Raw genomic sequence first — 27138 nt, forward strand, 5'->3', positions numbered from 1 at the left:
CACTCCCTTACTTCCCAAATGCCTGCTCATCAAAGGCCTTTGGAATAACAACCTTTCTTCCTTTCCTCCCACACTTTCACCTCCCTCTGGCACTTCCATGTCCCTAGAAGGGCTGTACCCAAATTCCTTCAACTACCCCCTTGCCAGCTCCATCAAGTCTGCAATTCCTATTCTTTTTGTGTTCAACACCCTATACATTTCACCTCTGCAGCCTCGTTGGCTTTCCCCACACCGTTCCCTGGATCGCTCACCAAGAAAATCATGAAACTGGGCAAGTCAGACCCACCACAAACTCCTGGTCTTCAGCTTTGTCTGGGCCCCTCCACACCACCTTTCAGCCTGCACAGCCTCTGCGTCCATTCCCTTCAGTGGGTTTCTAAAGCTTCTCTCCTCAGACATAACAGATCCCTCAGGCTCTACTTGCAAGGCAGCCTGGAAACCAGTTCCTCTGAACCTCCCTCATCCCGCCCAGGCCTCAGAGGCAGAACGTCTCACTGGGCTTGGACTGCATCCTCTCCTGTCCTTGCCCTGGTTCCCACCCCCAGAATGTCGTTTCATTCTCTCCCCGACCTCCTTTGCTACTGAGTTCTTTCTCTCAGCTTCAAAACATGCTTCCTGATTGCTCTCCTTGAAAAGCAAATCTGATCACACTTTCTATCAACTCTGAACCGCTCCCAATGGTCAGCCCCTTTCTCTATCCCTTCATTGTAAACTCTGGGGAGAGTTGGGGAAGAGGAGCCTACACCCACTGACCCTACTTCCTCACTCACCTCCCTGGATGGAAGTGCTCTTGCTACCCCATCTTCCCAGACATTCCACAACTACTGCACATATCATGGGTGAACCTTGCCACCCTAGGGCCCCCGGAGGGACTGAGATGGGGAAGACGGGCTCAGTCCATTTTGTGACCACTTAAAAGGCTTTACTTTTCCATGAATTTACTCAGTCCTTTACCCAACACGCATTTATTAAGCATCTATAATGCCCCAAGCAAATGTGATTCAATGACTTCTGAACAGCCCAGAATATTCCAAGGAGCTCAAGATACTGCAGAGACGTAAATGTGTTCTGTAGCCCAGTTCTACAAGAATTAAGACCAGCATGTCCTTTTTCCTGCAGAAAAAAAATGTTATAAAATTTTCTTTTTAAGTGTGTCCTTCACCCGAGCCAACCTCTCCTCCCACACGTGTTCCTGCATTTAATGGTGTATTTCTGAGCAAGAAAAGAAATAAAGCTGTTCTGGTGATTGATTTAGAGGGCCCAGCACTGCTAAAATTTCCAGTCTTACACAGTGCTAACCTCAAGGACTCCATAAGGTGCTATGCTGGCAGGACTGACGCGCAGCGAGAAACAGATTTCAGCGGCCGGGGCAGAGGCAGTGTGGTGACAATGGAGTTAGGTGGGAAAATCAAATCTAACAATCCATTTATGCCCATCATATATTCTGAACACATCTACTTAGGAACTCTCTTGAAATAAACAAGCACATCCTTAAGGGGCCCTGATAGAAATACCATTCAGACTTCCCACTCCAGGCCACTAGCCATTCCCAAATCCCAGATCCTGTTTCTTAGGTGCCTTCGTTGTCACATTCTCAGCGAGGGGTGGTCCCACCCACTCCAGGGCACCTTTGGAAATGCATGGGGATGTCTGGGTCCCACATGGACACTACAGCTGGTCAGGGTCCAGGGATGCTAAACACAGCGAGTAGGACAGTCCCACACGATGAAGAACTGCCCCACCCTACATGTCACTGACTCCCTAGGAAGAAACAGCAAGAGGCAGTGAATAGCACAGCCCTCTTCTCAAGGGGCTGTGCTGTGTGCTGCGGAGCCTCCTCGTAGACTTTGGGGAAACCTTCCCACTTCCTGCTCCAAGTAGATAAAAGAGGAGGTGCCTTGGTGGGGGCAGGCACTGTACCTGCGCTATTCAAGAGAGGCCTCTCTCCTAAGACACAGTGCTTACAACGTATACTCTGCCACTGGCTCACTGCTGTTACAGTGCTGGCAACTGTGAGTACACTTACTGGTACATTTGTACATACAATACAAGAGCTGGGATACAGGAATCAGACAGGTGTAGAGATCTGAGAACAGCAAGTGAGAGCGTCTTGATGAGGGGTCAGCAGAGACTGCCCATGGAAGTGGGCTGAGACCTGCAGGATAAGAAGGGGAGGGAAGGGGGGGCTTTGGGTCTGATACACTGGCCCTGGAATGTGGAGACAGACGTCCTCCAATGGGGAGATGGTTGCCCCAGTTCCTCTGAGGTGGGGTTGGGAGGGGAATCCCCAAAGGTAAGAGGCACGTGCAGACCACCCTCGTGAATCACGGGAGAGCTGACCCGCCAGTGCTGTGTCCTGGCCCAGGGTGGCTGGGAAGGGCAGTGTCGATGGGGTAGTATTTTTCAAATCTCCTTCAGCCCAGTCTCGGGGACCTGCCATAAGATCTTTCAGAGAAAAGACTGCAAATTAGACTTAGCTTTCCTTTAGGTCCTAAGAAGAAGAGCATGCCTGGTGGTTGGCTAAATCAGCTACACCCTCCCCCGATCTCTCGCTGCAGGCTTTGTCCATCCAGCAAGCGTGCTCTGACCGCTCCTGGGGGCCCAGCCCTCATCACTTCCCCACTGCGCGGCTTACTGTCCCTCTCTGTCCAGAGAACGTCTTGGGCGCAGAGGCCACGGAATTAATGACACCAGGGAGGCAGCCGGAGCCATGGCTTTGAGCATGGGCTCTGCCATCAGGCAAACAGGTTCTCCCACTTGGTAAGTTTGTGGCCCTGAGCAAGTTACCTAAGTGCCCCGAGGCCCAGTTTTCTCCCCTGTCCACGTGGGTAAGAGCAGTGGCCACTTCCCAGGGCTGCTGAGAGTATTCATCGAAGCCTTTAGAAAGATGCTTAGGAACAGGAAGAAAATAAGTGTAAGCTGTTGTATTATTATCTTCCGGTAGACAAGCAAGGTCTCAAAAAAGGGTGAGAGACTGCCCTCATTAGAACAAGAAACTAACATCGCTGAGCCCAATGCTGTGCCAGGCTTGGTGCTAGGCACGCGTGGGTGTGTCACTTTACTTAAGTCTCAGTGTCCAGGCCATCTTCCCGACTAGGAAGTGGAAACCCAGAGAGGTGGAGTAAGTAATCAGAGAGAACAGAGCTAAGTCAAGATCTAAATTTAGCTCCCTGCCACTGGCTCAGGGTCCTGTCCCCATGTCCACCGCGGCCTGAGAGCAAAGCTCTCCAAAGAATGGTGGGTGGAGGGCCCGGCCTCCCTCTGGGTGGTGAGCGGGGCCATCTTCCCCAGTGTTGGCCAACTGTGGTGCTGCTAACGACAGCCTCTTCCCAGCCTGTGGGAGCTTCATAAAAGTCCGGCAAATCTCACCGCTTACCACTCTAATTGCGGAGTTTGGACGTGAAGTGAATGAAGAACATATCATGTGGAATGAATAACAAATGAGGCGGCTCCTGTTTTTTTTAGCCCTGATGCTGGGGGAGCAGCCCGGAGTTCACCATCACTCGGCGAAAGAGGTTACCACGGCAGCACCAACATCTGTGTGCCCAACACATCCGTCCACTCCCTCCCTGGGCGCCTGCACTCCATGCTGAGTGATGCACTGGGGCTACTGGCTCTGCTCCGTGTGCAGCCTCCAAAAGGGACATGGAAATGGGGTGCTTTCCAAAAGCAGGTGAGAAATTACCTGGGTGCTCACCCCATTCACAGCTGGACCAGCCCCAGGCTGATGGCCACAGGCAGGTGCAGTGGGTGTCAGTGATGGAGAGGGAGCCCTGTGACGGTCACCTGGGCCACGCCCTGTGGAAGTAGCCAGAATCTCCGGGAGGCAGTGCTGGGAGAGAAAGCACAGGTGGTCGGCCTGCCCTTTCCAGCCTCGAGCTCCTTCACCCAGGAGAGGATGCTCTTGGGTGTGACAGTGACACAGTCACACCTGCCATCCATCATGTTCTAGGCACCTAGGTCTGCAGCCACCACCTGTTATGAGTGGGGACTTGGGTGCACCTTTGTGTCTTTGAGCCGACATCGTTATAGTGGGAATAAGCTGGCAATGTGGTTTGAAGATGAAATGAATTGACATATGTAAGGTGTCTAGGGAGACCGACAGGCTCAATAATTATATATACACACATATATGTTATACGAATGTGATGCATATTAGTAACCCAAAAGTAACATTTACTCTGCAGTACATTTTGTTTTAAATTGCAGGTATTTAGGGTCAAGAGAAATGAAGTATCCTGTCCCATGTGACACAGCTAATATGAGGCAGAGAAGGGGTTCGCACCCAAGCAGCCTCCAGGCGCCCAGCACAGGCTAGTTCATGTTCTGTCGGCAGGGCTGTAGGGAAGGAGCGAGACTGCAGGCCTCGGTAATGAAACAATGCATTCACTCGTCATTTACTGATGAGCGGACAGATATGAGTGATTTCCTGAGCCATGGGATGCAGGCAGGACGCAGCAGGCACCTGGTCTCCATGGACGCCTCAAAGGGCTGTAAGGCGGAAGGGAGCCACTTCAGCCCTGGGGGTTCTGGGTCAGGGTGGGGGAGGCATGACTGCAGGTGGTCAGCCTTATTCATCCCAGCCTTGAGCATCCCTCTTACTCACCCTCGGAGAGGCTGCCCTTAGGTGTGACATAATAACACGTATCATCGTGTTCTAGGCCCTGGGCTAAGAGTTGTTACATTCAGACCAGCAGAGCCCTCACGATAATTCAGTAAAGTGTATATTGTTGGCCTGAGTTCACAGATTAAAACATACTGGCCACTAGCGAGATTAAATCGCTTGCCCCAATCACATGTGTGGTATGGGCAGAATGGGGTTAGGTCCCAGCCTTGCCTGACCCCGAGCTGGTGAGTGCACTGTCACTGCCCTGGATCCTCTGGAGTAAGAACTGCCCCTCAGACACCCTGTCTGCACTGTGAAAGTGGAAATGCCACCGGGAGGAGCTAAGTGACTGCTGCCCAGGGGGAGGGCAGAGAGCAGGGCTGGGGCTGGGCAACCCCTGCATCACCCAGAGGCACCCCTCGCTCTGCATCCTGAGGGGACGATGGCCCCTAGGAATGATGGGAGCCTATAGCCCAGTAAATAAAGAGGCCAGTAAATTAAGAGATCCAAGTAACTCTATCTGGATTAGTCCCCAATAGTACAAGCTTGGAGGGCACTAGCCAAATTTTCAGGGCTGGTTGAGGCTCCCCTCAAACTGTATCCCAGTCAGGGCCCTGCACTAACTTTCGTCAGCAGGCACCAGGGCAATACAGCGCCACACAAGGAGTTGTGGAGGGCACAGTTTCATCCCATCAGAGCCAAGAAGTAAATTCAGAGAGGTTTTATAAAACCTCACAGATACTCTAATTTATCCTATATAATAAAAGCATGATATGCAAATCGACCGAATGGCCAAACAATGGAATGACCATCTGGACGACCATCCAGATGACCATCTGGGACCACGCTATGACACCCACTGGTGCCAGGCCAACCAAGGCGGGTGTGATGTAATTGGTCGGGGGCCCAGCCATCGCCCCATGATCACCCTGCAGAGGTGGGTGGCAGGGCCTCCCTCTGTGAGGGAAGCCTGGGTCCTGGGTGCTGGCAGCAGGACGGAAGCTGGTGTAAGCAGCCAGGAGAATGAAAGCCTATTCTTGCATGAATTTCTTGCATCAGGCCTCTAGTTTATAAATAAAAATCACAGGAAGGGGGGAAGCTCCCAAAGGCTACAAGAAAGGGGCTGGCGATTTAAATTCTTGGCCCAGAAAGTAAAATCTTTTCAATTGTCTCTGAGATGTAACTTGAAAGATCTGGAGGTTCAAGTAGAACCCATGAGAGGCCTCTGACGTTCCATGCACGGCTGCCGGATAATTGCCAAGTAGGGGAGGGGTGATGGCGGCATTATGACCCCACGTGGGAATGGCAGTTTCTAGAGAAGTAGCATACAGACAAAGAAATAAGCAAGTTCATTCAGTCATATCTCTCTCTCTCTCTCTCTCTCTCTCTCTCTCTCTCTCTCTCTCAGAACTTTAACAAATGAAAAAGAAAAGAAAAAAAATTCCACAAAGCAAAGGTACCAAAGTCCATCTACAATTCCACACTTTTCTTACCTTTATTAAACATACTACCTGAGCTAACGTGGGTAAAAACAGAATACTTCTTTCAACTCAGCTCTCATCTTTATCCCTTGAGTCAAAAAGCACTGCCTGAAGCAGAAACCAGAAACGTGGCAGCGTCCGTATTCCAGAAACTTTACAAGGAACTCAAGTCCCTTTTATCTCCTTTCTTCTACAGCCAAGAATTCACCTTCCCCTAGGAAAAGCACTGTCTCTTTCCCTGAGTCGTTTACAGACCAGAATATTCCAGCAAAAAGAAGGAGAGGAGTCCCCAGACACTGTCTTGTCCCACAATCTCTCCTTTGAAGGGCTGAAAAGGTGGTTTGGGGTAGTATGTTGCAAGTGGTTGCACTGTACAAATTTTAATGATCTCAGGACCTGCCTCCCTCTCCAGACCAGGGGCCTGGGCAAACCTGCCTTTGTCACAATTCTTGGCATAAAAGAATACTCAGGGTATGTTTCTTGAATGAGCAAATGAATGAATGAGTGAATGAGTGACTGATTTATGAATAAGAGTCTGTAGGGAGACCCCATTATTATATTTTTCCCAGCAGAAATTTTCCAGCTATTACATTAATTAGGACTAATATTCTCAGTTATTTTGGGGACTGCTTGAAATTTGCTGCTAATTTAAATAAAATGGCTACGTTTACTCATTAACTAATTAGCATGCTTTTCATCAGCTTCCTCTCACCAATTTGGTGAGTTACGCCCTTCTCTTACCCAGGGCCTTCCCTGAGATCTGGGTATATCACAACGATATCAGAGTGAACTTTTTAAACAAAATTTAAGCAGAATTTCTCAAACGGTTTAGACACAGATGAGAACTCTGCCCCACTTTCTAGCCCAAGGTCCCTAATGTCTTTGGGCCCTGTGGTGGGCCATGTGACAAGGTGCTCTAAAAAAAAAATTCCTATCACTAGACCAATTTATTCTTCAGGGGAAATGAAACTTTCTAAAATATGAGGATTTCCTGAAAGACAAGCTATCATATATTCAATGAGTAAAACTGAAGGAGAAACTGGAAGTCAAAATATAGGCATCCTTCCTAGTCCTGTCTTTGCCAGGAACTGGGTGGTGTGACCTCAGGCAGGTCAGTTCACATCCCCAGATGCCATTATCGTGTACTCTTACTTGTCAGAGGTGGACTTGATTTAGAAAATACTTAAGGTCATGTGCAGAGACCAGGCTTCTTGCGCCTGCAGGAACCCATAACTTCCCACATTCTCTGCTGTTAAGCATGGCCACATGATGAGCTCTGTGAGAGGTCGTAGGAAGCACTTCTCAGCCAGGGCATAAAAGCCAGGTTTCCAGTCACATTCTTCTCATCTTGGGGTGCTGTGCATTGAACTGTGTACCTCCAAATTTCCTATGTGGAAGTCCTAACCCACCACCTTCAACTGTGATCTTACAGTGGGGCCTTGACTTATGAGTGTCCCAACTAACGAGTTTTTTGAGATACCAGCTGTCTGTATCTCGGCCGATTTTTTGCATTGAGTTGATAGAGTAATTTGAGTTAACGAGCTCGGTCTCGGAACGAATTAAACTCGTAAGTCAAGGCCCCACTGTATTTGGAAACAGGGTTGTTGCAGATGTCATTAGTTAAGGCGAGGTCATACTGGTATAGGGTAAGCCCCTAATCAGTGTGACTGGCATCCTTATGAAAGGGGGGAATTTGGACACAGACATGCACACAAGGAGAACAGCACCATGTGAAGTTGGAGTGATGCTGCCACAAGCCAAGGAACTCCCAGAGAGTGGAACAGAAACTTCCCTTAGTGCCTTTAGATCAGTGGTTCTCAACCTTCCTAATGCCGCGACCCTTTAATACAGTTCCTCATGTTGTGGTGACCCCCAACCATAAAATTATTTTCGTTGCTACTTCATAACTGTACTTTTGCTATTGTTATGAATCGTAATGTAAATATCTGATATGCAGGATGTCTTTTCATTGTTACATATTGAACATAATTAAAGCATAGTGATTAATCACAAAAACAATATGCAATTATATGTGTTTTCTGATGGTCTTAGGCGACCCCTGTGAAAGGGTCATTCGACCCCCAAAGGGGTCGCGACCCACAGGTTGAGAACCGCTGCTTTAGAGGGACATGGCCCTAATGACACCTTGATCTTGGACTTCTGGCCTCTGGCACCGTGAGACAATACATTTCTGTTGTTCAAGCCACCCAGTCTGTGGTCCTTTGCTACAAATGTTCTAGGAAATAATACAGTGGGTGGAGGAACTCTGGCCAGAACACACAGCCCATCTCCAGGATGACCCAGACCTCTGGCTTTCCCAGCTCACTAGGCAGGACAGACTCAACAAATTCCTGTTGCAGCAGAATCCCAGTACCTCCCTGGGAAGTGTGTCTGATCTGAGGTTGGTTTTAAGCCTCCTTACCTCTGGGCACTGACAGCTGTGCACCTCGGCTGTGGGCCAGGTGGAGAGGGCAATAGGACCCAGTGTTCCCTGTGAGGCCCAGTTACATGAGGCTGCTGTGGCTTTGAGGAAGGGGGAGGGGGACCAAGCCTTTGAGACTTGCTATAGCTCACATTAAGATGCTGATTTACAAAGCATCAAGGGCAGGCAGCTCCCCATATTCCTCATAAGCATAGGACAAACTCACAGATTCCCAGACCAAGTGAAGTTCAGAAGGAAAGAATTCAAGGTCAGCAGATTGTCAGAGATGACCAGTCCAACTTCCTTGTTTGCCGACAAGGAGACAGGCCCAGTTACAAGGAATCAGCAATGCTGGAAATTAAAATCGTTGTTACTTTTGGGTGGAGGTACTGACCAAGAGGAGGAAGGAGGAAGCCCAGTGGGAAGATGAGCTTCATCTGGGTGGTGACTGCACAGTGTCTACAAATGTAGAGATTCATTGAGCTGTACACTTTGCACTTGAGAGTGAAATTATATTTCAGTAAGAGAGTAAAACAAAATAAAGGCCCAGAGACAGGTGAGGTGACAATAGGAATGGTGCCTGCTCACAACTGAACAGCTCCATGGTCCCATCTTAAAGACTCGAACAAGTCCAACAGCCTTCCTTCATCCAGTCTCACTGTCTCTAGTTCAAACTGGCAGTGTCTCTGTTTATATAACCTCACCTCTATCTCTGGCTTCTGCTGCTGCAATGGCTGATTAAGTCCATGAGTCCCACCCATGATCTCTTAATCAAATGGTTGTTCAGTCATACTTTCAGTGTTCTCTTCAGAATAAGTTTTCTCCTCCTCCTCCTCCTCCTCCTCCTCCTCCTCCTCCTCCTCCTCCTCCTCCTCCTCCTCCTCTTCCTCCTCCTCCTTCTCCTCCTCCTCCTCCTCCTCCTTCTTTTTTTTGAAATATTGGTAGGCTGAGAATTTTCCAAATCTTCAAGTTAAAGTTAAATGATGTCATAAAGGTAGAGCCCTGATCTGATAGGGCTCACTCGTTCTCTCTCTCCTTGCCATGTGAGGACATACTGAGAAGGTGACCATCTGCAGGCCAGAAAGAGAGTTTCTGTACGCTATGTTACATGTTGATAGATATAAGGTTTGCATAAAAATAGCCACCCATTATAAATGTCACACCATTGTAATAATGAAGAATGAGCTGCCATATTGCGTGGTGTGGGCACAGTGTGACATGCTGACCTGGGACTGACCAGTGATATCACAGCAGCTGAACAACAAAACAGAACATAACCATGGTGGAGATAACCATGGACAATTGTGGGGAAGTCCCACTACATTACATTGATTGACACATCATTATATCCTTTGGTTGTGTATTTAGGAAGGTACAACTCTTTTAAATACTAACTTGTAATTATACAAATATATATATATATCTTCTATTATAAATATCTTTTTTAAAATCATTGTGCACTGCTGGAAGTAAGATAGGTAAACTTAGAAAATGTCAAGTAGGAACAGTTAGCCTATGGAGCTCTCCATCAATGATTGTTCATTGCACTTTGTTGAATAAACCATTTCTTTTGCCTGTGTCCTTGACATCCTCTCTGGGTAGCTGAAGCCATGAATGGGGAATTTTTCAGGGATAACTTATTTTCCTGGTAGCTGCTCTTCCCTCTCCACCAGAAGAATGTCCTAAGTTCTAGAAGGGGTCTCATGGCTATACATTTTGGCCCCAGCTGTGATCTACTAAAGGACACAGCTGGAGGCTATGCAATGGCCCTCTGAAGGGACTCTCAGGTGCCAGGAGTTTGGGGGAGTCCTGGGTTTCCTCCTGCTAGGGCAGGGCATGGCTGCCAGGACCAGGGCTGTGATTTACCCATCTCTCCCAGGGGAGGCAGGTGCCCATCTAGAAAGGTATCGCCTACCATCTAGAAAGGTATCGCCTTCTTTAATCTCCATAACAGAAGACCCTGGCATCCCAGCATCTGCTCCCTGCCTCCTTCCAGGCAAGGCAGGCACGACTCTTCCTTTTTGCTCATCAGGACACCTCCTAATGAAAAGCCCCAAGGTCTCAGGGCCCAGGATACCCAAGACAGAGTTTAACTATTCTTCCCCCCCCCCCACACACACGTGCACACCCCGGTGCAGTGTGGGGAGCTCTCAGAGCACTCACCTGGGGCGTCATTCCGTGGCAGATATACACGATGGGAACATTCTCTGTGTCTGGACCCTGATCGAGACACAAATCGGTCTTCAGAGAGTTCTGCAGCTGAACACCAGGGCAGGGGCGGCCACAACCAAAGAGAAAGGAACAGAGAAACAAATACATTAAATCAGGAGAAACAAGCTTTCCGCTGACACAGGCTCCATTTCCATAATTAGCCCAAAGCCCCTTGAATACTATGGAAACCAACAAGCACTTTTTCTTTGCACAAAGGTGCTGAGGTTAAGACCGGCCCCTTTGTCTCACAGTGCCAGAGGCCAGAAGTCCAAGCATTCACATTAAGCATTCACATGTTAAAGAGCAAGCTGTGTCTGGGGAGCTGAGTGGTCTAGGTAAAAAGAAAAGATCCACCTGCAAGTACGCATTCAAGAGGGTGCTAGGCTGTTCCTCTCCATCTACCCGAAAGGAGCACCATGGCCTTCAGAGGTCTCTGGACAGGCCTCTGTTTTTACTCCTCAGGGTTGGGGGAAGTGGGCAACATGCTAGCTGTTTTGGGGACCTGGGACCAGGCCCTCACTGCCCAGCATATCCAGCAGTGATTTGACCAGGCCCCAGTGGAGGCCCAGTTGATGAGAGTTCTCCACGGTGGGGGATTTGGCAGGTGAATAAGAGAGAAGAGGGCCAGGTGGGAGCCGGAGAAGAGAGGTCACTCTTATCCTCACCTACAAGCACAAGACAATCAACAGGACAAATGTGGTGGCCACTAGGATTATAAGGCCACTTAGACTGGGCGTGGGGGATCTGTTGGGCCATGTGCAAGCAGAGAAATCCAGCTGTGATCAAGGAGGAGATGAAGCATGAGGCAGACAGAATTAGAGACAGATCATCCTGCTACTGTTGTGGTTTCATGGCTTCCCAGATCGAGTGCCCGCATCCAGCTGTCCTTCAGCTCCTGTGTCCATAAGAGAGTGTGTGGCATCTTTACCCACCTTAACTTGAGCTAGTTTAAATAGCTTTTCTCAGCAACCAAAGCAGTCTGTTTAGAACAGGAGGCTGGACATCGACATCCAGGGGGAGACCAGGGCAATGGACCACAGGTGGGTCATATTGGGGAAGGCCAGCAGCAGGCAGTGGCTGAGCTTTGGTAGTCCTGACAGGTTGTGGCAGGAGTTCAATGACCCTGAGTCAGGGATGTGAAATAGGACAGAACCAGAGGTGCATGTGTGGTCTATGCATACCCTGTTCTCGACAGGGACAAGGAACAGAGTCAAATTATTTTCTCTTGAGCTTCCTTTCTTTACTGGGTGACAGCAGCTCAATCTCAAACTCGTGGTTTGGAGATTCTGAAGAAATATGGACATGTGCCAGCTCCCTAGGCAGGGCCCCAGGAGTGTCTGTCTGTGCAGCAGATCCTCACGATAAACCAACAACTTGGCTGGCCTGTGCGGGAGGAGCATAGCAAACACTCTGGACTTCTCCCGCAGCCCAGGGACTGGGGGGTGTCACACCTGAAGCCCAGCACTGGAACCATTAGCAAGACCTGCTAAATGCGCTACAAAGAGAAAGGTCCAGAGACCCTTGATGTCAGACTTGTTCTTCCTGGGATCTTAAAGTCAACCTCTGAGTGAGGGGGTGGGTGATGCCCTTGATAAAGTCCACGTTGGCTATGCCATCACTCTCCCATTAGCAGGTGGCCTGCTGACACAGTTGGAGAGACAGACTGGGATGGAATCCTGGCTCCAGCTGTGTGGCCTTGGATAATGCAACATAACTCCTGGGAAACCAATTTTTATGACTGCATCTACGTGCTGTGTGCTACATGCATTATCCCACCTAATCCTCAAAACAAGGAAGTGTGGACCAGTCAGAAGCTCTGCCTCACCTCTCTGTCTGCAATGCTACTCCCACTGTGTGGATGCCCTGCTTTGGTCTTCTCTTCGCCTGACTAAATCCTCTTCTTCCTTTGGTTCTCAGCTTCTCTGTCACTCTGGGAGCCTTCCTAACCCAGGCTGTGTGTGAGGCTGTGGCTCCATGTTTCCCCAGCTCCTCCACCTGTCTGACCGGAGTCTTCCCACCGGCCAGCTCTGGTACACAGTAGACAGTAAATACATGTGCAATGAATGAATGACTGAAATGTACAAGTAAATGGCATTTCTAAATGAATGGCATTATAGTTGGACAAGTGGCAGAGCTGGTGTCTGTCTGTCTCTGAAGTCCAAGGTCTTTCCATCAGGTAAATGGCGACAATCCTGAGACCGTGAAAGATGCCCCAGGAAACGGTCTAAGGTTTTGCATATTGTGGAGCGAATAAGTAGGAAAACCCACATTCAGAAGCTGGGCATGTCTGTTTCCAGGTGCTGCTCCATCTCTACTGTCAGCACCAGAGATGGAATTAATCCAGAGCCACTCTGTCTCCCAGGGGAGCTCAATGATCCAGGGGAAACCCAGGCCCATACAACAGGTCTACAGGCCCTTCAGCCTGCAGGAGTCATTAATGGGACCGATTAGTGGATTAATGGCCTGGTTTATATAGACTTGATACTGGCCCAACTGACAGTCCCAGGGGCTTATTTGACCTGAGCAAGGTAGTTTAGGCATGGGCTGGAGGGAAAAAGGAATGAGAAACTCTACGTCTGAAAAGACACTTGGCCTCTCCACTTCAGAATAAAAATAATCACCAGGAAGAGCATTTCAGCCCCAGCAAATCCTTTTGTTCTTGTGGCTGCATCTTGCCTCACCCATCTTCACCCTATTGCCCTTACTGAGGGTTCATTATGCTCCTTGACAAGCAAGTGTATCTTTGCTCATGTCAGAGCCCAGCCTCTGGAGGAGGCAGGAGTGGAGGGAGGCTGGCAGGGTTCTAAACAGTGTCTGGCAGATGAGCATGCAGGGGTCAGAAACCTCCGTCAGCCCTAAGAATTGGGTGTGGCATTAAGAGGGCTCCATGGTCAACCTGCTGTATGTGTTTGTAAGAGAGGACCCTTTTGCTTGGAAGACAAGAATGCCCCTGGCCAAGACCCAGAACAGCACACACCTCCCCTGTTACTGCTTTCCCTGCATCTTTGGCTGAGTTTGGCTACTACTGTTTGGTCTGGCTCACAGAGGTTTTGGGCTAATCGTTTTTCTGAAGTTATATTTGCCTAACTGTCTTTTTCGGACGGGGTCCAACAATAGCCAAGCAGCACATGCAACTTAGTATGGGCAGTGTAGGAGCACCAGTAGCAACTGTGTCCTCAGAATAGTTCTGGGGAGGGAGGCAGGGCTAATGGGCACCTCATAGTCCAATGTGTTTCCATGGTGATGACAGGATCTGGAGTCTCAGGTAACTGCTGGACAGCACCTGCTGAATTTTCTGACATTGGAATTATAACAGCCTGAGAGTGGAGAGGCAAGAGGCCCGTGGGCGGTTCTCTGAGGACATGCCAACCATGCCCATGGCAACACTTGTGGGAGGATCTGTCCTCCTCTTACAGGCTGGTCCCCAGGACAACAGAGACCCTGCAGGAGGTGGGAAGAGGAATTCCTGGGATCTCAGCTCTGTTTCTGTAAGAATCCAAGGATGTTAGATTGGGAGGCCCACAGAGCACACTGAGGCCAATTCATCCACAAGGATTCTTCCCCTTCCAGGCGCATGCTGTGCCCATTTTATTTCTGCTGAGGCAGCCCTTGAACTTAGTTCTGACAACAGGTCATCAAAGGGAGAGGCCTTAGTTTACCTTCAACTTTCCATCCTGGGATATCAGAGAGGTCTGAGGGGACACTCTTCCAAGGGAGGAATTGAGGTGATATAAGCAGCTGATGTTTTAGACTCAGAGTTATTGATTACCTGTATAAATATGGGCAAGTCACTTTGCCTCTCTGTTTCCTCATCTTAACACAAGGTGAGGTAGGTAGCACTTAACTATCAGCAGAAAAACTTTATGTGTTTGTTCAGTCAACAAAAACCAGGTGAGATAGCCCAAAATCAATCAGGTATCACTTAAAATACCATAAGGATTTTATGGTCCTGGGGATATTGGAAGAATAGTATTTTAAACTTAGATAGAAAATACATTTATATATCTTAGACTTTCTTTTACCCCTTTACTGTATGAAAAAATGGAGGCCCATAGGCATTAAGACACTTACCTAGGAAGTGTGCTGGTCAAGACTGGAACCAGGTCTGCCTGTGCTCTGCCCCTCCATCTTGCCACCTCCAACAGGGGGACCAATCAATGAGCAATACTAAAATATCCCTCAAAATACAGCAAACTCAAAGTTGTATTTCCCAGAACTCCTTTCAGGAGGCTTTGTGTGTGAGTGGAGTCATGGAGGCACCCACTCCTGGGGAACAACAGGTGTTTGTCATATGGCCTTGGGATCTTAACCTAACTGCAGGTTTTTATTTTATCAAGTGGAATATGCATGTTTGGACCAGAGCTGAATTGCATAGGCCTAGCAGAAGCGACTAAGTGCCTCTTGTAAGGGACTGGGGAGGTTTGGGCTAGGAAAGCAAAGGCTGCCTTGCACACAACTCTAGAAACCAGCATCTCTCTGGTCTTGTTCTCTGTGACTGAATGGAACCCCAAGGGGCTGGCTCCTTACCACCCCGTAGGCGATGATGTCTGAGTACATCCTCATCTCCGGGTACACGCTGACCAGGTACCACCGGAAGGTCTTGCACTGCAGCTGCTTCCTCAGAGCTTTCCTTGCAGTAATGTCTCCGATGTCGATTCCTGAGTCCTACACGGGGTGCAAACACAGAGATGCAGCCACCACCAGGGCATGCTTCTCCCCAGTCCTCCCCCACCAGGATTCCTGGAGACTGTCTAATGAAGGGAACTCAACTCGAACTTCCCAACAGGTACCTAACCCATAGGCATCCCCACCTGGACTATGAAACGAGGTCTCAACGTTGATGGGGACTGTCATCAAAGGCCTGTGGAAATAACGATGGCAAATCCTCACATTTTAAACTAAAACAACAACAACAACAGAAACTTGTAGTCTGGCTGTAGGTGAAAAAAGTGGGAGGAATATAGTCTGAAAAGGGTTTTTCCTACTTCAAGAGAGAGCTGAGAGATTAAGTTGTGGGGGGAGAGGGAAGGAAAAGGATTAAAGATGGGATAGTGCTAATTCTAATACTCTTCCTAATGGTCATCACAATGAGGCTGGTATAACAATGTGCTAGGCTTTGTTCTATATGAATCAGACATATATGTTTATACTTATTTATTAGATTTCTTTATATTTATGCATATTGTTCTATTTAAATCCATGAAGTAGCACTATCTAATCTGCATTTTACAGACAAGGAGTGACCTCTTTAGTGACTTGCCGAAGTCCCACCATTAATAAATGGAGCTATGAGTTGCGTACTTTTAACCTTTCCCCGTGAATCTGCAAGGGGCTGCCCTTCTGCCTCCTGAGGCCAAGTCCCAGTGAGAGAAGCAGACTCTCTCCTTAAGCTGGGGGTCTTAGCATAGACAGTACCTGTGTCCCACACTTCCCAGGTAGGTCAGAAGGGTGGTCCCTGAGCCACCATGGTGCAGCAGCAAGGAGTGGTATTGGAGGCATGAATGTGTCCTTGAGGGAGAGGGAGAGAGAAGCCCCCATGTTTCTTGTGGTCATAGCACCAAGTGGAGAGAGAGCACAGAGTGTCCCTGAGCCCCACACCAGCTGTTGAATAGGGCACAGAGTCGGCTGAAACAGAGCTGATGCCATAGCAGAGAATGGAGACTTGGTGGCATCTCAGAGAGGGCACCATGGAGCCAGGAACCTTGGCATCTCATTACACAGCAGCCCAGAGTGGAGATGGAGGAGGATGGGGACCACAGCTCTCCCACCGGCACTGTGGCCCACATGGTGGATGTGTGAATGCTGGGTCTAGATCAGCTCAGGGGATCAGAAACTGGGGCTGGAATGACAGTGAAACTGACAGAGTTTAAGTCTGACATGTCTGAGAAAAATCACAAAGATGGCTGCTGCATGTGTCTGAACATGATCCTAACAAGCTTTTGACATCAGACAATGGCGGGGGTGGGGGCAGGGTGGTCCAGTGAAAACAAAATGTAAATATAAAAGAATTCCATTTATTTTTGCCCAACAGAATGCAGGTAACATAAAAATGTGAACCTGCTGCAGCCTGAGGGTTTGAGACCCAGTGTCCTAGGGAGGAATGTCAGCGAAGACCTGTCTTTTGAGTACTTCTCGGTGGGTGGCTGCTCTATAATTTGTCTAGTCTCCTCTCCTGACGGCTACGTGGCCTCTCTGCTGGACCCTGGCTCCCTGTGGTCAGGAGACATGTTCGGCTTATCTCGGTGCCCCTGGCCTAGACATCATCTGAACTACACTAATGAGCCGGAGTGGAGACAGTGGTTATGAAGTGAACACAGCAACTGGCACTAAATGTAACCCCACCCCAAGGCGCCTGTGAAGTACTGACCCTTTAAACTTGTCTGCACTTTATCCTTATATCGCAAAGCTATTTACCTGAATCCAGGCCTCCCCCCTTCCTGCTATAATTGCCTTTATATGATGGAAAATGAACACTATGCCTCAGCTTTTACCAGGAGCCACTAGAAGAACTTGTGTTCCCCTGGGAAAACTTTCTTTCTATACTCAGGACCTGGGGACAGTTTGTCTCCCTCCTTCTGGTGGAATCGAAGGTGGGAGAGATGTAACCAGTCAGGGGCCATCAGTACTCTGACTTCTAAGAGACTCAAGAATCAGAGCTTTCTGTGGCTTATATTTCTGGATATAACGACCCTTTCCTCTTCCTGTTTATTAATCGACTTAAGCCTTTCCATTTTAATGGTTCAGCACTTCTGCACCGTTTGTTTCCTGTAAATTGTGTGAAACTCTTTCAGAGCAGGGGGCAGAAATTGAGAAATAAGCAAACTTTCTCAGAGAAGTTCACCTTGGTCCTTGCTATTAGAAAAACAATGAATGTATCTTTCCTCCCTTGCTGAATACTTACTTGGTGGAATGGATTGAAGAGTGTCTCTCCACCCCAAATTTTTGTCTATCTGAACCTCCGAATGTGATCTGATTTGGAAATAGGGTCTTTGTAGATTAGAAACCTTGAGATGAAATCATTCTGGATTTAGGGTGAGCCTAAATTTTTAAAAATATATATTTGTATTGATTTCAGAGAGGAAGGGAAAGGGAGAGAGAAATAGAAACACCAATGATGAGAGGGGATCATTGACTGGCTGCCTCCTGCACACCCCCTACTGGGGATCGAGCCTGAAACCCAGGCATGTGCCCTTGACGGGAATCAAACCTGGGATTCCACAGGTTGACGGTTAATCCACTGAGCCAAACCGGCCAGGGCTGAGCCTAAATCTTTATAAGAGAAAGGAGAGGAAGGTTTGGACACAGAGACAGAGGTAGAGATTGGAATGATGTGTCTATAAGCCAAGGAGCACCAGGCAAGGAAGGATCCTCCCCTCGAGCCTTTGAAGGGAGCACAGCCCTGCCCGCACTTCGATTTTGGGCTTCCGACCTTCAGACTGTGAGAGGATGAATTACTGTTGTTCTAAGTCACTCTGTTGGGAGTAACTGGTTTTGGAAGCCCTAGGAAGCTAATACACTTAGCCACACACAAAGCTGTCCAGTATTCCTGCCTGTGTGTACAGCCACACACAATTCCTTGCAGCCAAAGCTAAGGAAGGGCCGTCGCCCGAGCACCAGGGCGAGTCACCCCTGGCACTCAGCAGGGGCCAGTCTAGAGTCCCTGAACCCCATGTAAGAAAATCTGGATGCTTTGCTGCACACTGACTTTCTGTTTATTGATAAGAAAACTGATTTTCAATTCAAGTAGAAGGAAGCGAGAGCTGGAGGCTCCTCTAGCCTTCTAAATGCTTGAGACTGGACGTGGTGAGGGAGCAGGTGAGAGTCATTTCTGTTCAGTGCACAGCCTGGGAAGATTCAGCATAAAAAGCAGCAGGAGAGGATGAGTGCCCAGCAGGGGCATTTTGAAGCTGGGGTGCAAAGGCAGAAGGCATAAGCAATAACAGCAACAAGAGGCAACACTCCTTCCATTTGCCAGGCTCTGATCAGTGTCTTTACATACGTTAACTTATTTAATTCCCAAGACAGACACTAGGCACGGTTGAAGGGTTCCAGCTCCACATTTGCAGCTGGGATGCCATAGAGGAAAGGTTAAGTAAATAGAAAACAGATGTGCTTGTGACTGAGGTAAAGGTACAGTATTGGGACGTCACCACATTAAGGGCAGCTAGGCAAACATGGAGCCATGCAGCATCTATACTTTCTCTTCTTTGTTTTTTATTCAACTCACCTTTTCTGAGTGCCTAGTAGGTGTTAGGTGCTGCCCTAACCACTGTGTATTCAAATAGGAAGAAGTCACAGTCTGCCAGAAAGGAGAGTCTGGAAGATCCAGACACATTCACAGACTACACACAGTGTGAGCGTGGAGGGAAGAGAGAGTGCTAAGGGACAACAGATGAAAGGCTCTTAGTCCGTCTCATGGTGTGGGGCAGTCGGGATGGCAGGGAAAGGAAGTGAGCGCTCAAGGAAGGCTGCCTGGAGTAGGTGATGCTAAAGATGAGTTTGGAATCTGACTGCCCCAAACCAGCACTCGGAGAGCTTTTTATAGATTCTGGCACCTACACGGTAACCATCAGAATCTCTGAGGATGGGACCCAGAATCAGTGTTTTTTCTAAAGTTCTCCAAGTGATTCTCCAAGTTGGTCTGCAGATGTGCTTTTAGGACCAAGGGAGGAAGGGATTATGCCCAGGACCAGCAGAATCATCTGTTAATAAACATTAGCAAGGTTTGACTGAGCTCTGACCATGTGATCCGCCTTGTGCTAGGCATGGTGACACAAATGTGAAAAAACCAATCTGTCCTCAGGAAGCTCATGGTCTAGGGCAGTGGTTCTCCGCCTAGGTGGACATTAGAATCCCCGAGTTTTCCAAAAAAAGGATCTCTGGTCCCCTTCCAAACCAACTAAGTCACAATCTCTGGGGCTGAAGCCCAAGTAATTTTCAAGTCCAGCCAGATCTGAGAGCCACTGGTCTATGAGAGAGAGAGACCTTTATATAACAGAACAATCTGTTATAGGGTGATGATGCAATGACAGAGACATCCATGCAAAAAGGAGTCTTCTCCCCGGCTGGCACTGAGTCTAAAAGGATGGAGGGGAGTCAGTAAGGGTGGAAGCTGGGGAAGGGGTTTTGAGTAGGAAATTCCAAGCAGAGAGGACAAAACTGGAAAACACACAGAGGTGAGAAACAGCATGGAATGGACAGGGAGCTACGGACAGTTCCCATAGTCCAGGCAATCTGCAGACTCCAAAACAGGGTGGGTGGGCAAAGGAGAAATCTTGAATCTGTGTCAAACACTGGAGAATCATTTAACAATTTTAGGTAGGACATAACATTGTCACTGAGAGGTTTTTAAGACATAACTTGGGGTAGTGTGGAGAGTAGATTTGAGAGGGGTAAGACTTGAGCCAGGGAATCTAGATGGAAACTGTTGCGGAGGATGAGACAGGCCTGAACTCCTACATGAGAAGAGGCAGGAGGGAGAGGATGGCTTGGTGATGGACTGGGAATGGGGCTTGAGAAAGAGGAGGATTAAAATAAGATACTCAGTTTCAAGCTCCTATGTCTGGGCAGACAGTGGTATCACGAGCTGAGGTAAAGAATAAGAACTGGAGCCGATTTGGGGGTGGGGAGCTGTTCTCAGTTTTGGTCAGGTCAGTCTGGAGCACCATGGGAACATCCAGGAGAAGCTGTCAGATGTAAGTCTGAAACTAACAGTAGAAGTCAGGGCTCGGGATATCAATCAGAAGTTGTCCATAGATAGGTGGGTACAAAACCGAAGAATAGGTAGGATTACCCAGAGAGATGGTGCATATGAGAGGAGGGAGCAAAGGATGGATCCCTGGGGACACTTACGCATCCAGTGGAAGTAAGAGGAGCTCAAAAGGAATTAGGAGCAAGTGGAGAGAGATGAAGACATTCTGAGGTGTGGGATCATGGCCCCAAGGGAGCACAGAGTTACAAGGGAAGGTGGGATCCTGTAGGTTAAAAACTAAAATGTCCATGATGACTGTCTAAAGCAGTTTTGATGGGGTACTAGGATGTGACTTGAGAAGTGAATGGGAAGTGAACAGGTATTGACTCTGCAGAAGTTTGAAAAGAGCTATAAGAGGGAGTTTGGACATAAAGGGAACAAGGGGGTCCAGAGACAGATTTGTAGGAAACACACTGACCCCCTTTCTTCTCTGCCTAAGTCTCTATCCTGGACACTCCCACGTCTCATCTGCCTTTCTGGGATTCACCACCACTGCCTACCCACCCGCTTCGCTTGGTTTGAGCTACAACCCTGAGGAGTCACAGACAGATACTGCATTTCATCGTTTTCCATTATTTTTAACTCAGTTCTCATTGAATTTGCTATGGTTTCAATATCTGGCAGCTGCAGTTGGGGGAGATTTCTAGCTTGGGGGTACAGAGAGAAAGGGGGCAAGAGTATGAACAGGACTCTAGTCCTTTAGCAGAGCCCTTAGCAACGCCTCACTGGAGAGCTCTTTGGAGTTTCCAAGTGTTCTTAATGTCTTTCTATTAGAGGACACCCACAGCAGGGCTCAGCATGCTGCCCAGAATACTGTGATCCAACGCCCACAGCCCCAGATGGGTCCAGAAGGTACCACCGTTTCCCTAGAAACACGCCTACTGTCAGGGATGCAATCTTGGGGTTGATCCATAGGTTTGGGCACACTCTGACTGGTACTCGTTGGCTTCTCATTCTTCCTCCCAAATTTTGAAATCTCACTGGTGGTGGGAGTATGCAACCCAACTCAAGTCCCTCCCCCATGTTGGTGACAGTGGTGGGTGGGGGTGGGAGGCTGCCTAAAAGCTTGTACCCATAACCCAACCTACTTTCTCAGTCACTCAGCCAATAGCTTATGAGAGAAATCAGGAAACAGAGCCTTCACATGGAAACTTTAAGCAAAACTCAATCATTGCCCTGTTAGGAAGAGAGAGCTGAGGTATTATAAAGGACTCCCAAGGGAAGCCATGGCCTTGGGAGGAGAGGAGGAGGTCATGTAGTCAACAGCTCAGTCACACATAAAATGCAACATAAGCAATGATCTCCAGGCAGACAGGCTGCTAAGCAGGTTGGGATCCTGTGGCTGGCATCTGTTGGGTTCTTCCAACTCAGCAGTTCAAGGTCATTTCCATATGACACATGACAAGGCTGAATAAATTGACTAGAGAATAATTTCTTTCTTTCTTGTACTTCTTGAGTGTAGGTGACTAGAGGGATAGAGGATAGTGGCAGGCAATGATGGGGTTCTGTGAAGGTTAGAAGCAGCCTAAAAAATGTCCAGAATAGTTCCCTTTTCCTCCTGAGGGTCCCTTTGGGAGTGTATCCCATCTCCATCTATGTGGCTCAATAAATCCCCAAGGCATATGGACATTCCTTATTTCATTGATCAAAGATTTGATGGAGAACCTTGAATCTAAATCTACAGGGAGGTCAAGGTGCATTTTGTGATTTTTGGTAATGGCTGGTATTTTTTTTTAGGTCAGGACCGTGAAGCACTGAATGTTAGGGAAGCTGAGAACCTCAGAACATCGAGTATTCTTGGAGTTACCTGGTCAAATTCTCTCATTTAAAATGAGGACACTAAGGTCTGGAGAGAAGTCCTCCATGAAGCATTCTAACCAGGGATGGGGATAAGTCATGGCATAGCACTGCATCATCAGCCCCTTTCTTCAACATGTAGTATATTTTGGGGCCAAGAGTCCACTTTAGCACAGTAAACAAGACTAATTGACCCATGGGAAGAGGATTTAGTCTTATGTTTGTTTTTTGTTTGTTTGTTTTTTTCCCACCAAGCCCCAAGAAACCCATCCCCATGGGAGCTCCCTACCTCTTGGGGTATGTTCCATGCCATGTACACATGGCTTTTAAATTCATCCATCCAGACTTCGGCCACCCTGAGGGCGTTCCTGCGAACATGGGCAGTGAGGTCCTCAGTGTAGGGCTTGTGGGCTCGCTCAATGTGGGCAATCCGAGAGCAGGGCAGGACCTCCACGCTCCCACCACACTGCCACACCTGCAGAAGACACAGAGCCACTCATCAGTGCCATGACATAAATCTGTGCCTCTAACCCAGGCCACAGGTGACTACTCAATGTGAGCACAGACGAAGCCAGCTCTCTTCACCTTGTCTCGCCAGACCACTGTCTGCAAAAGCAGCAAGCTGTACCTTATTTCTACTCCTACCTAAGGAGATTATTGGGTCATTAATTCGTGTCTTGTTTCTTCTTGCTGTGGGTTTATGTGCAAATAATTAATACACCTTCTCTCTCCATCCCATTCACTCCTCCGAAGAAAAGACATGGCATTTTGTGACCAAAGATCTGAGTTCTCCTTGCCCCAAAGAAGAAGCTAACAAAACCTTGAGAATGGTCTCTGTAGCAGTGCTGACATGGAGGGACCAGCAGGGACTGCCAGCAGAGATGTCATCTTTGCAGGGACCGCATGGACCTGGACAAGGATTAGTGGTTACCACAGGGAGAGAGCAGACACCCTTCTCCTACTCCATCTTTCCTGAGTCCTGAATTCTGATAGAACCCAAGAGAGAGGGAGCTGAAAAAAAAGCCCATATTAAACTTTTCAATGACCTTGGTGAGTAGGAGCTTGAACTGGATGCACTCTGACTTTGAAAAAATTTTTAAAAAATATATTTTATTGATTTTTTTACAGAGAGGAAGGGAGAGGGATAGAGAGTTAGAAACATTGATGAGAGAGAAACATTGATCAGCTGCCTCCTGCACACCCCTCACTGGGGATGTGCCTACAACTAAGGTACATGCTCTTGACCGGAACCAAACCTGGGACTCCCGCCCCAGTCCACAGGCTAATGCTCTATCCACTGAGCCAAACCGGTCAGGGCGAAAAAAATGTTTAAATGACCTTGCTTTCTGAGCATTAAGGGACAGTGTTTTGGAGCTGTTGCCGCAATCATTCCAGCCACTCTGAACTTGCAATGGTCCAGAACGTGCACAAGCTTTTGTGCCTTGAGGCTTCCGTCCATTCTGTTTGTAATTTTAGAATGCTCTCCCCACTTTTTCTCCAGCTGAAAAATATCATCTCTCAAGACCTTCGTCACATGACCCCTCTGTTGTGGGGGTCTTTGCTCAATTCTTGAGGCAGAGCCAATTGCTTCCTCCTCTGGCCCTCAAAGCTCTTGATATCACAACTTACCTGCTGATAAGCCAGCCTCCCTCCCTCTCTCTGAGTTCCTAGAGGGCAGAACCCATATCTCATTCATTTCTCATTTCTAGCATCTAAGATAAGGCCTGGTACATAGAGGTACTTTGTAAGTACTTGTTGAATGAAAAAAATATTGATGCTTAATCAGTCAATCAATCAATGTGACATGAATCTGAAATGCCTGGTCAGAGCTGATGAGTGAGGTAAAGCAATCAAGGTCTCTTGGTGGACAGCAGTGGACACTTGTCAGGTATTGTCAACTAGATGATGTGGTGGATGATGTTTTTACTTACAACTTCGCCCATCAACAACCATATGTTTTCATCTAAGATAAGGTCAGCTTTGGATTTAGCTTAATTTCCCTATGCTAGTTAGAAAGATAATTCCTCCTCTTCCATCAATCTATCTCACACCAGTTGGTCCCCCACAGGCTGTTAGAGTTGGAAGGCAATTTATTGATTTACCACTTTCTAAGCTTGTCCTGCACTTGGCATATTATTTAGGGCCAAATGAAGAGGAAATAAACATTCCCACTAAGCATCCACTATGTTCCAGGCCTGGACTCTGCTTGTGGGGAGGGAGTGTAGCATGGTGGTTATGAGTGCATGATCTGAGATCAAATCCTGGCTGTTTCTTACTACCTATATGACCTTGACTAAGTCATTGATCTCATTATGGTTCAGTTTCCTCATCTTAGGGATTATAAAAGTACCTCTCTCATGAAACTGTTGAGAAGATTAAAGTTATTATATGCAAATTGTTTAGGAAAATGTCTGGCATATAATACTCAATCAATCTCAGTTATTACCATACAAATTATACAACAGACTCTTTAGAATGCCCTCTGAGGTAGTTGTTATTGCCTCTAATTCCAAGTGAAGAGACAGACTAACGGCTGTCCCTTGCCCAAGACCACACAACTGGTACTGAAGACAAAAGTATATGACACCCATCAAAGCCAGAGGAGGATCCATGCTTTGAAAGTAGTTCCCACACCCAGAGTGGTCCTGTGGATCGGGAGTGCAAGCCTCAGACTGTGCATCTTCATTTCTGTGACCTATCCATCCCAGGAATTGTGCTCATGTCCAATTCACTTGGCTTAGATTTTCCATGGAAGCCTGTTTATACTGTGAATATGTTATTGACAACACAGAGAGTCAGGGTAATTATTCTTTTTGGAACTGCAGGCTATTACTTGACATATTTCAGCAACAGAGCACAACATGATTCATAACGAAGCTCTTCTATTATGAGGCCTGTTTCTCAAAGAGTCAGTTCCTTATTCACCTAAGAGTGGGTGGTTCTCCTAGTTGTAATCAGAAGGGTGGTGGCAGCACCTCCCATCAGGCCCTTAGCCACACAGTAAAGGGAGTGTGTGAACTCACTGTGAAGCTCTTGATCCTCCCTGACTCTACCCCACTGCCACTGTCCTCTTGCAGCCTAGTCTTGTCCCCTCTGGGCTCTGCAACAGCCTCCAAACAACGGATTCCCTCCTGCCTTCCTCCTCCAGCCTCTTCGCCACACAGCATCCAGAGGAATCTTTGGAAGGTGTAAGCTGGATCAGAGGCCCCCTGAACCACTCCCTCCCTAGCACAGCTCCCGCCCACCCCTCCAGCTTCCTGCCCGCTTCCCCACACACTCTATGCTACAGCCATGCTGAGATGCCTTTACCTCCTCTGGAGTGCCAGGGTTTTCTCTCACCTCTGGACTTCTACACATGCAATTACCTGCCCCACCTCTACCCCACTTCCCCTGACTCATCCTCAGGGTGTCAGTTCAACATCCCTGCCTTATCTTTCCCACTGATAGCACTCTTGCACTTGCTCTTTAATTATCTCCTTCCCTTTCAAAATGTTCTTAAGTTCTTCACCAACTGCTACTGTAGACATGTGCTAAGTGGTGCCCAGGACGGATGATGGGTTTCCAGCGGGGGGTGGGGGGTTCTGCCTGCTGGGAGCAGCACAAAGTGTCCTAAAGCACAGTGTTGGAGCCAGAGGGAACTGGCTCCAGGGTTCCGCCTCCTCCACCTGCTGCTGTGTCACCTCTGGCAGGTGCCTCCTCCCAGGGGAAGACGGAGATGAGGTGAGGCTATCTGTTAACCTTGTGCCTGCCTCAATGTGAGCACTGCATGGGGTGAGGCAAGGAGGTGAGGACAGGACATCTGGGTCTATTCTAACCCAGCTGTGTGCTGGCTGAGTGGCAATTTTAGGCTCCCTAACCTCTCATTGTGAAAAACATATGACAGTGGTCCTGCACTGGGTGGTGGGCTTGGGAAGCTCCTGTCATAATGCTGGGAACCCTGTGAGCCCTCGTCTGCATCCATTATTATTACTTTAAAACAACCATTATAACTGCTATTTGGCTCCTCCTGTGCATCCTGAACCATGTCCAGCATGGCCAGGGGTGAACCTGAGGAGGGGCAGTGAAGGATTAAAGATGACAGACAAGAGAATATAGTTGGGACCAGGTGGATCCCTATGCCTGGATGAGGAAACAGTGACATAGCCTGTAAGCCGAAGCTTTATTTTATAGTCAGATCACATAAAGCAAAACAAGGGCAAGATGTTTAAAATGTTCTTGCGAGTTTCAAATCTGCTTCTTTCCTGTTGTTCCATTCTCTGAACTCTATCAAGCTTTGTTTAGGCAGCACTTGCTGCACCCCCGCAGCCCACATCCCTTAGCTACCCTAGGACTACAGGGTCAGACTATAAGGTCAAGCTTACAACAAAAGCCTTTTGGGCTACAATTGTGCTGGGAGGGCTTTGCCCTCCAAGCTGGGACTTGTATGTGGCTTTGCCACAAGTCAGTCCGAGGCTTGAACCTGTCCAAATGCTGTAGCCGCTCTCCACACATGCACCTTCAGGGAGCAGAGGACTCAACCGTCTGGGTGAAGCTCACCAGACGACAGATGGGCTGCCTTCCACTGTGGTCCCCCCAGAGATTGGGAGCACTTGCTAACCCAGGGGCCATCATCACTCTCCTCTCTTCTGTGGAAGGACCTCATCTATGGAGAGGGTGAAAGCCTTTGGGTTCCCGGCAGCTTCTGGCTGCTGGAACAGAAGATGTGTGTTGGGTGTGTTTACCCACCACTTCTGGAGCCTGGCTAATGATGCTGAAGTAAATATGAGAAAGCCTGTGCTCTCCCGTCCTGGGTGATGAGTGGCTCTTGCTGACAATGGTTGAGATAGGAGACTTCCAAGTCTCACTCACGGCTGATCTCAGAACCCTCTCA

General features: G+C 48.2%; 1 protein-coding gene across 3 annotated transcripts in view; it reads right to left on the reverse strand.

Moving 5' to 3' along the window:
- The window catches only part of GALNT18 (polypeptide N-acetylgalactosaminyltransferase 18), a 305995-nt gene that overhangs the window by 25264 nt on the left and 253593 nt on the right, over positions 1-27138 (reverse strand). Inside the window, exons 7-9 of one of the 3 annotated variants that reach the window (XM_059708908.1) lie at positions 22558-22743; positions 15248-15385; positions 10673-10762 (exon numbers count right to left, since the gene is read on the reverse strand). In XM_059708908.1, the coding sequence (XP_059564891.1) occupies positions 10673-10762; positions 15248-15385; positions 22558-22743 (414 nt within the window). Of the gene's footprint in view, positions 1-10672; positions 10769-15247; positions 15386-22557; positions 22744-27138 lie in introns of all 3 variants that reach the window. The other 2 variants (XM_059708907.1, XM_059708909.1) reach the window with 2 other exon arrangements.

The sequence above is a fragment of the Myotis daubentonii genome, chromosome 9, assembly GCF_963259705.1.
Source record: "Myotis daubentonii chromosome 9, mMyoDau2.1, whole genome shotgun sequence".
NCBI lineage: Eukaryota > Metazoa > Chordata > Mammalia > Chiroptera > Vespertilionidae > Myotis > Myotis daubentonii.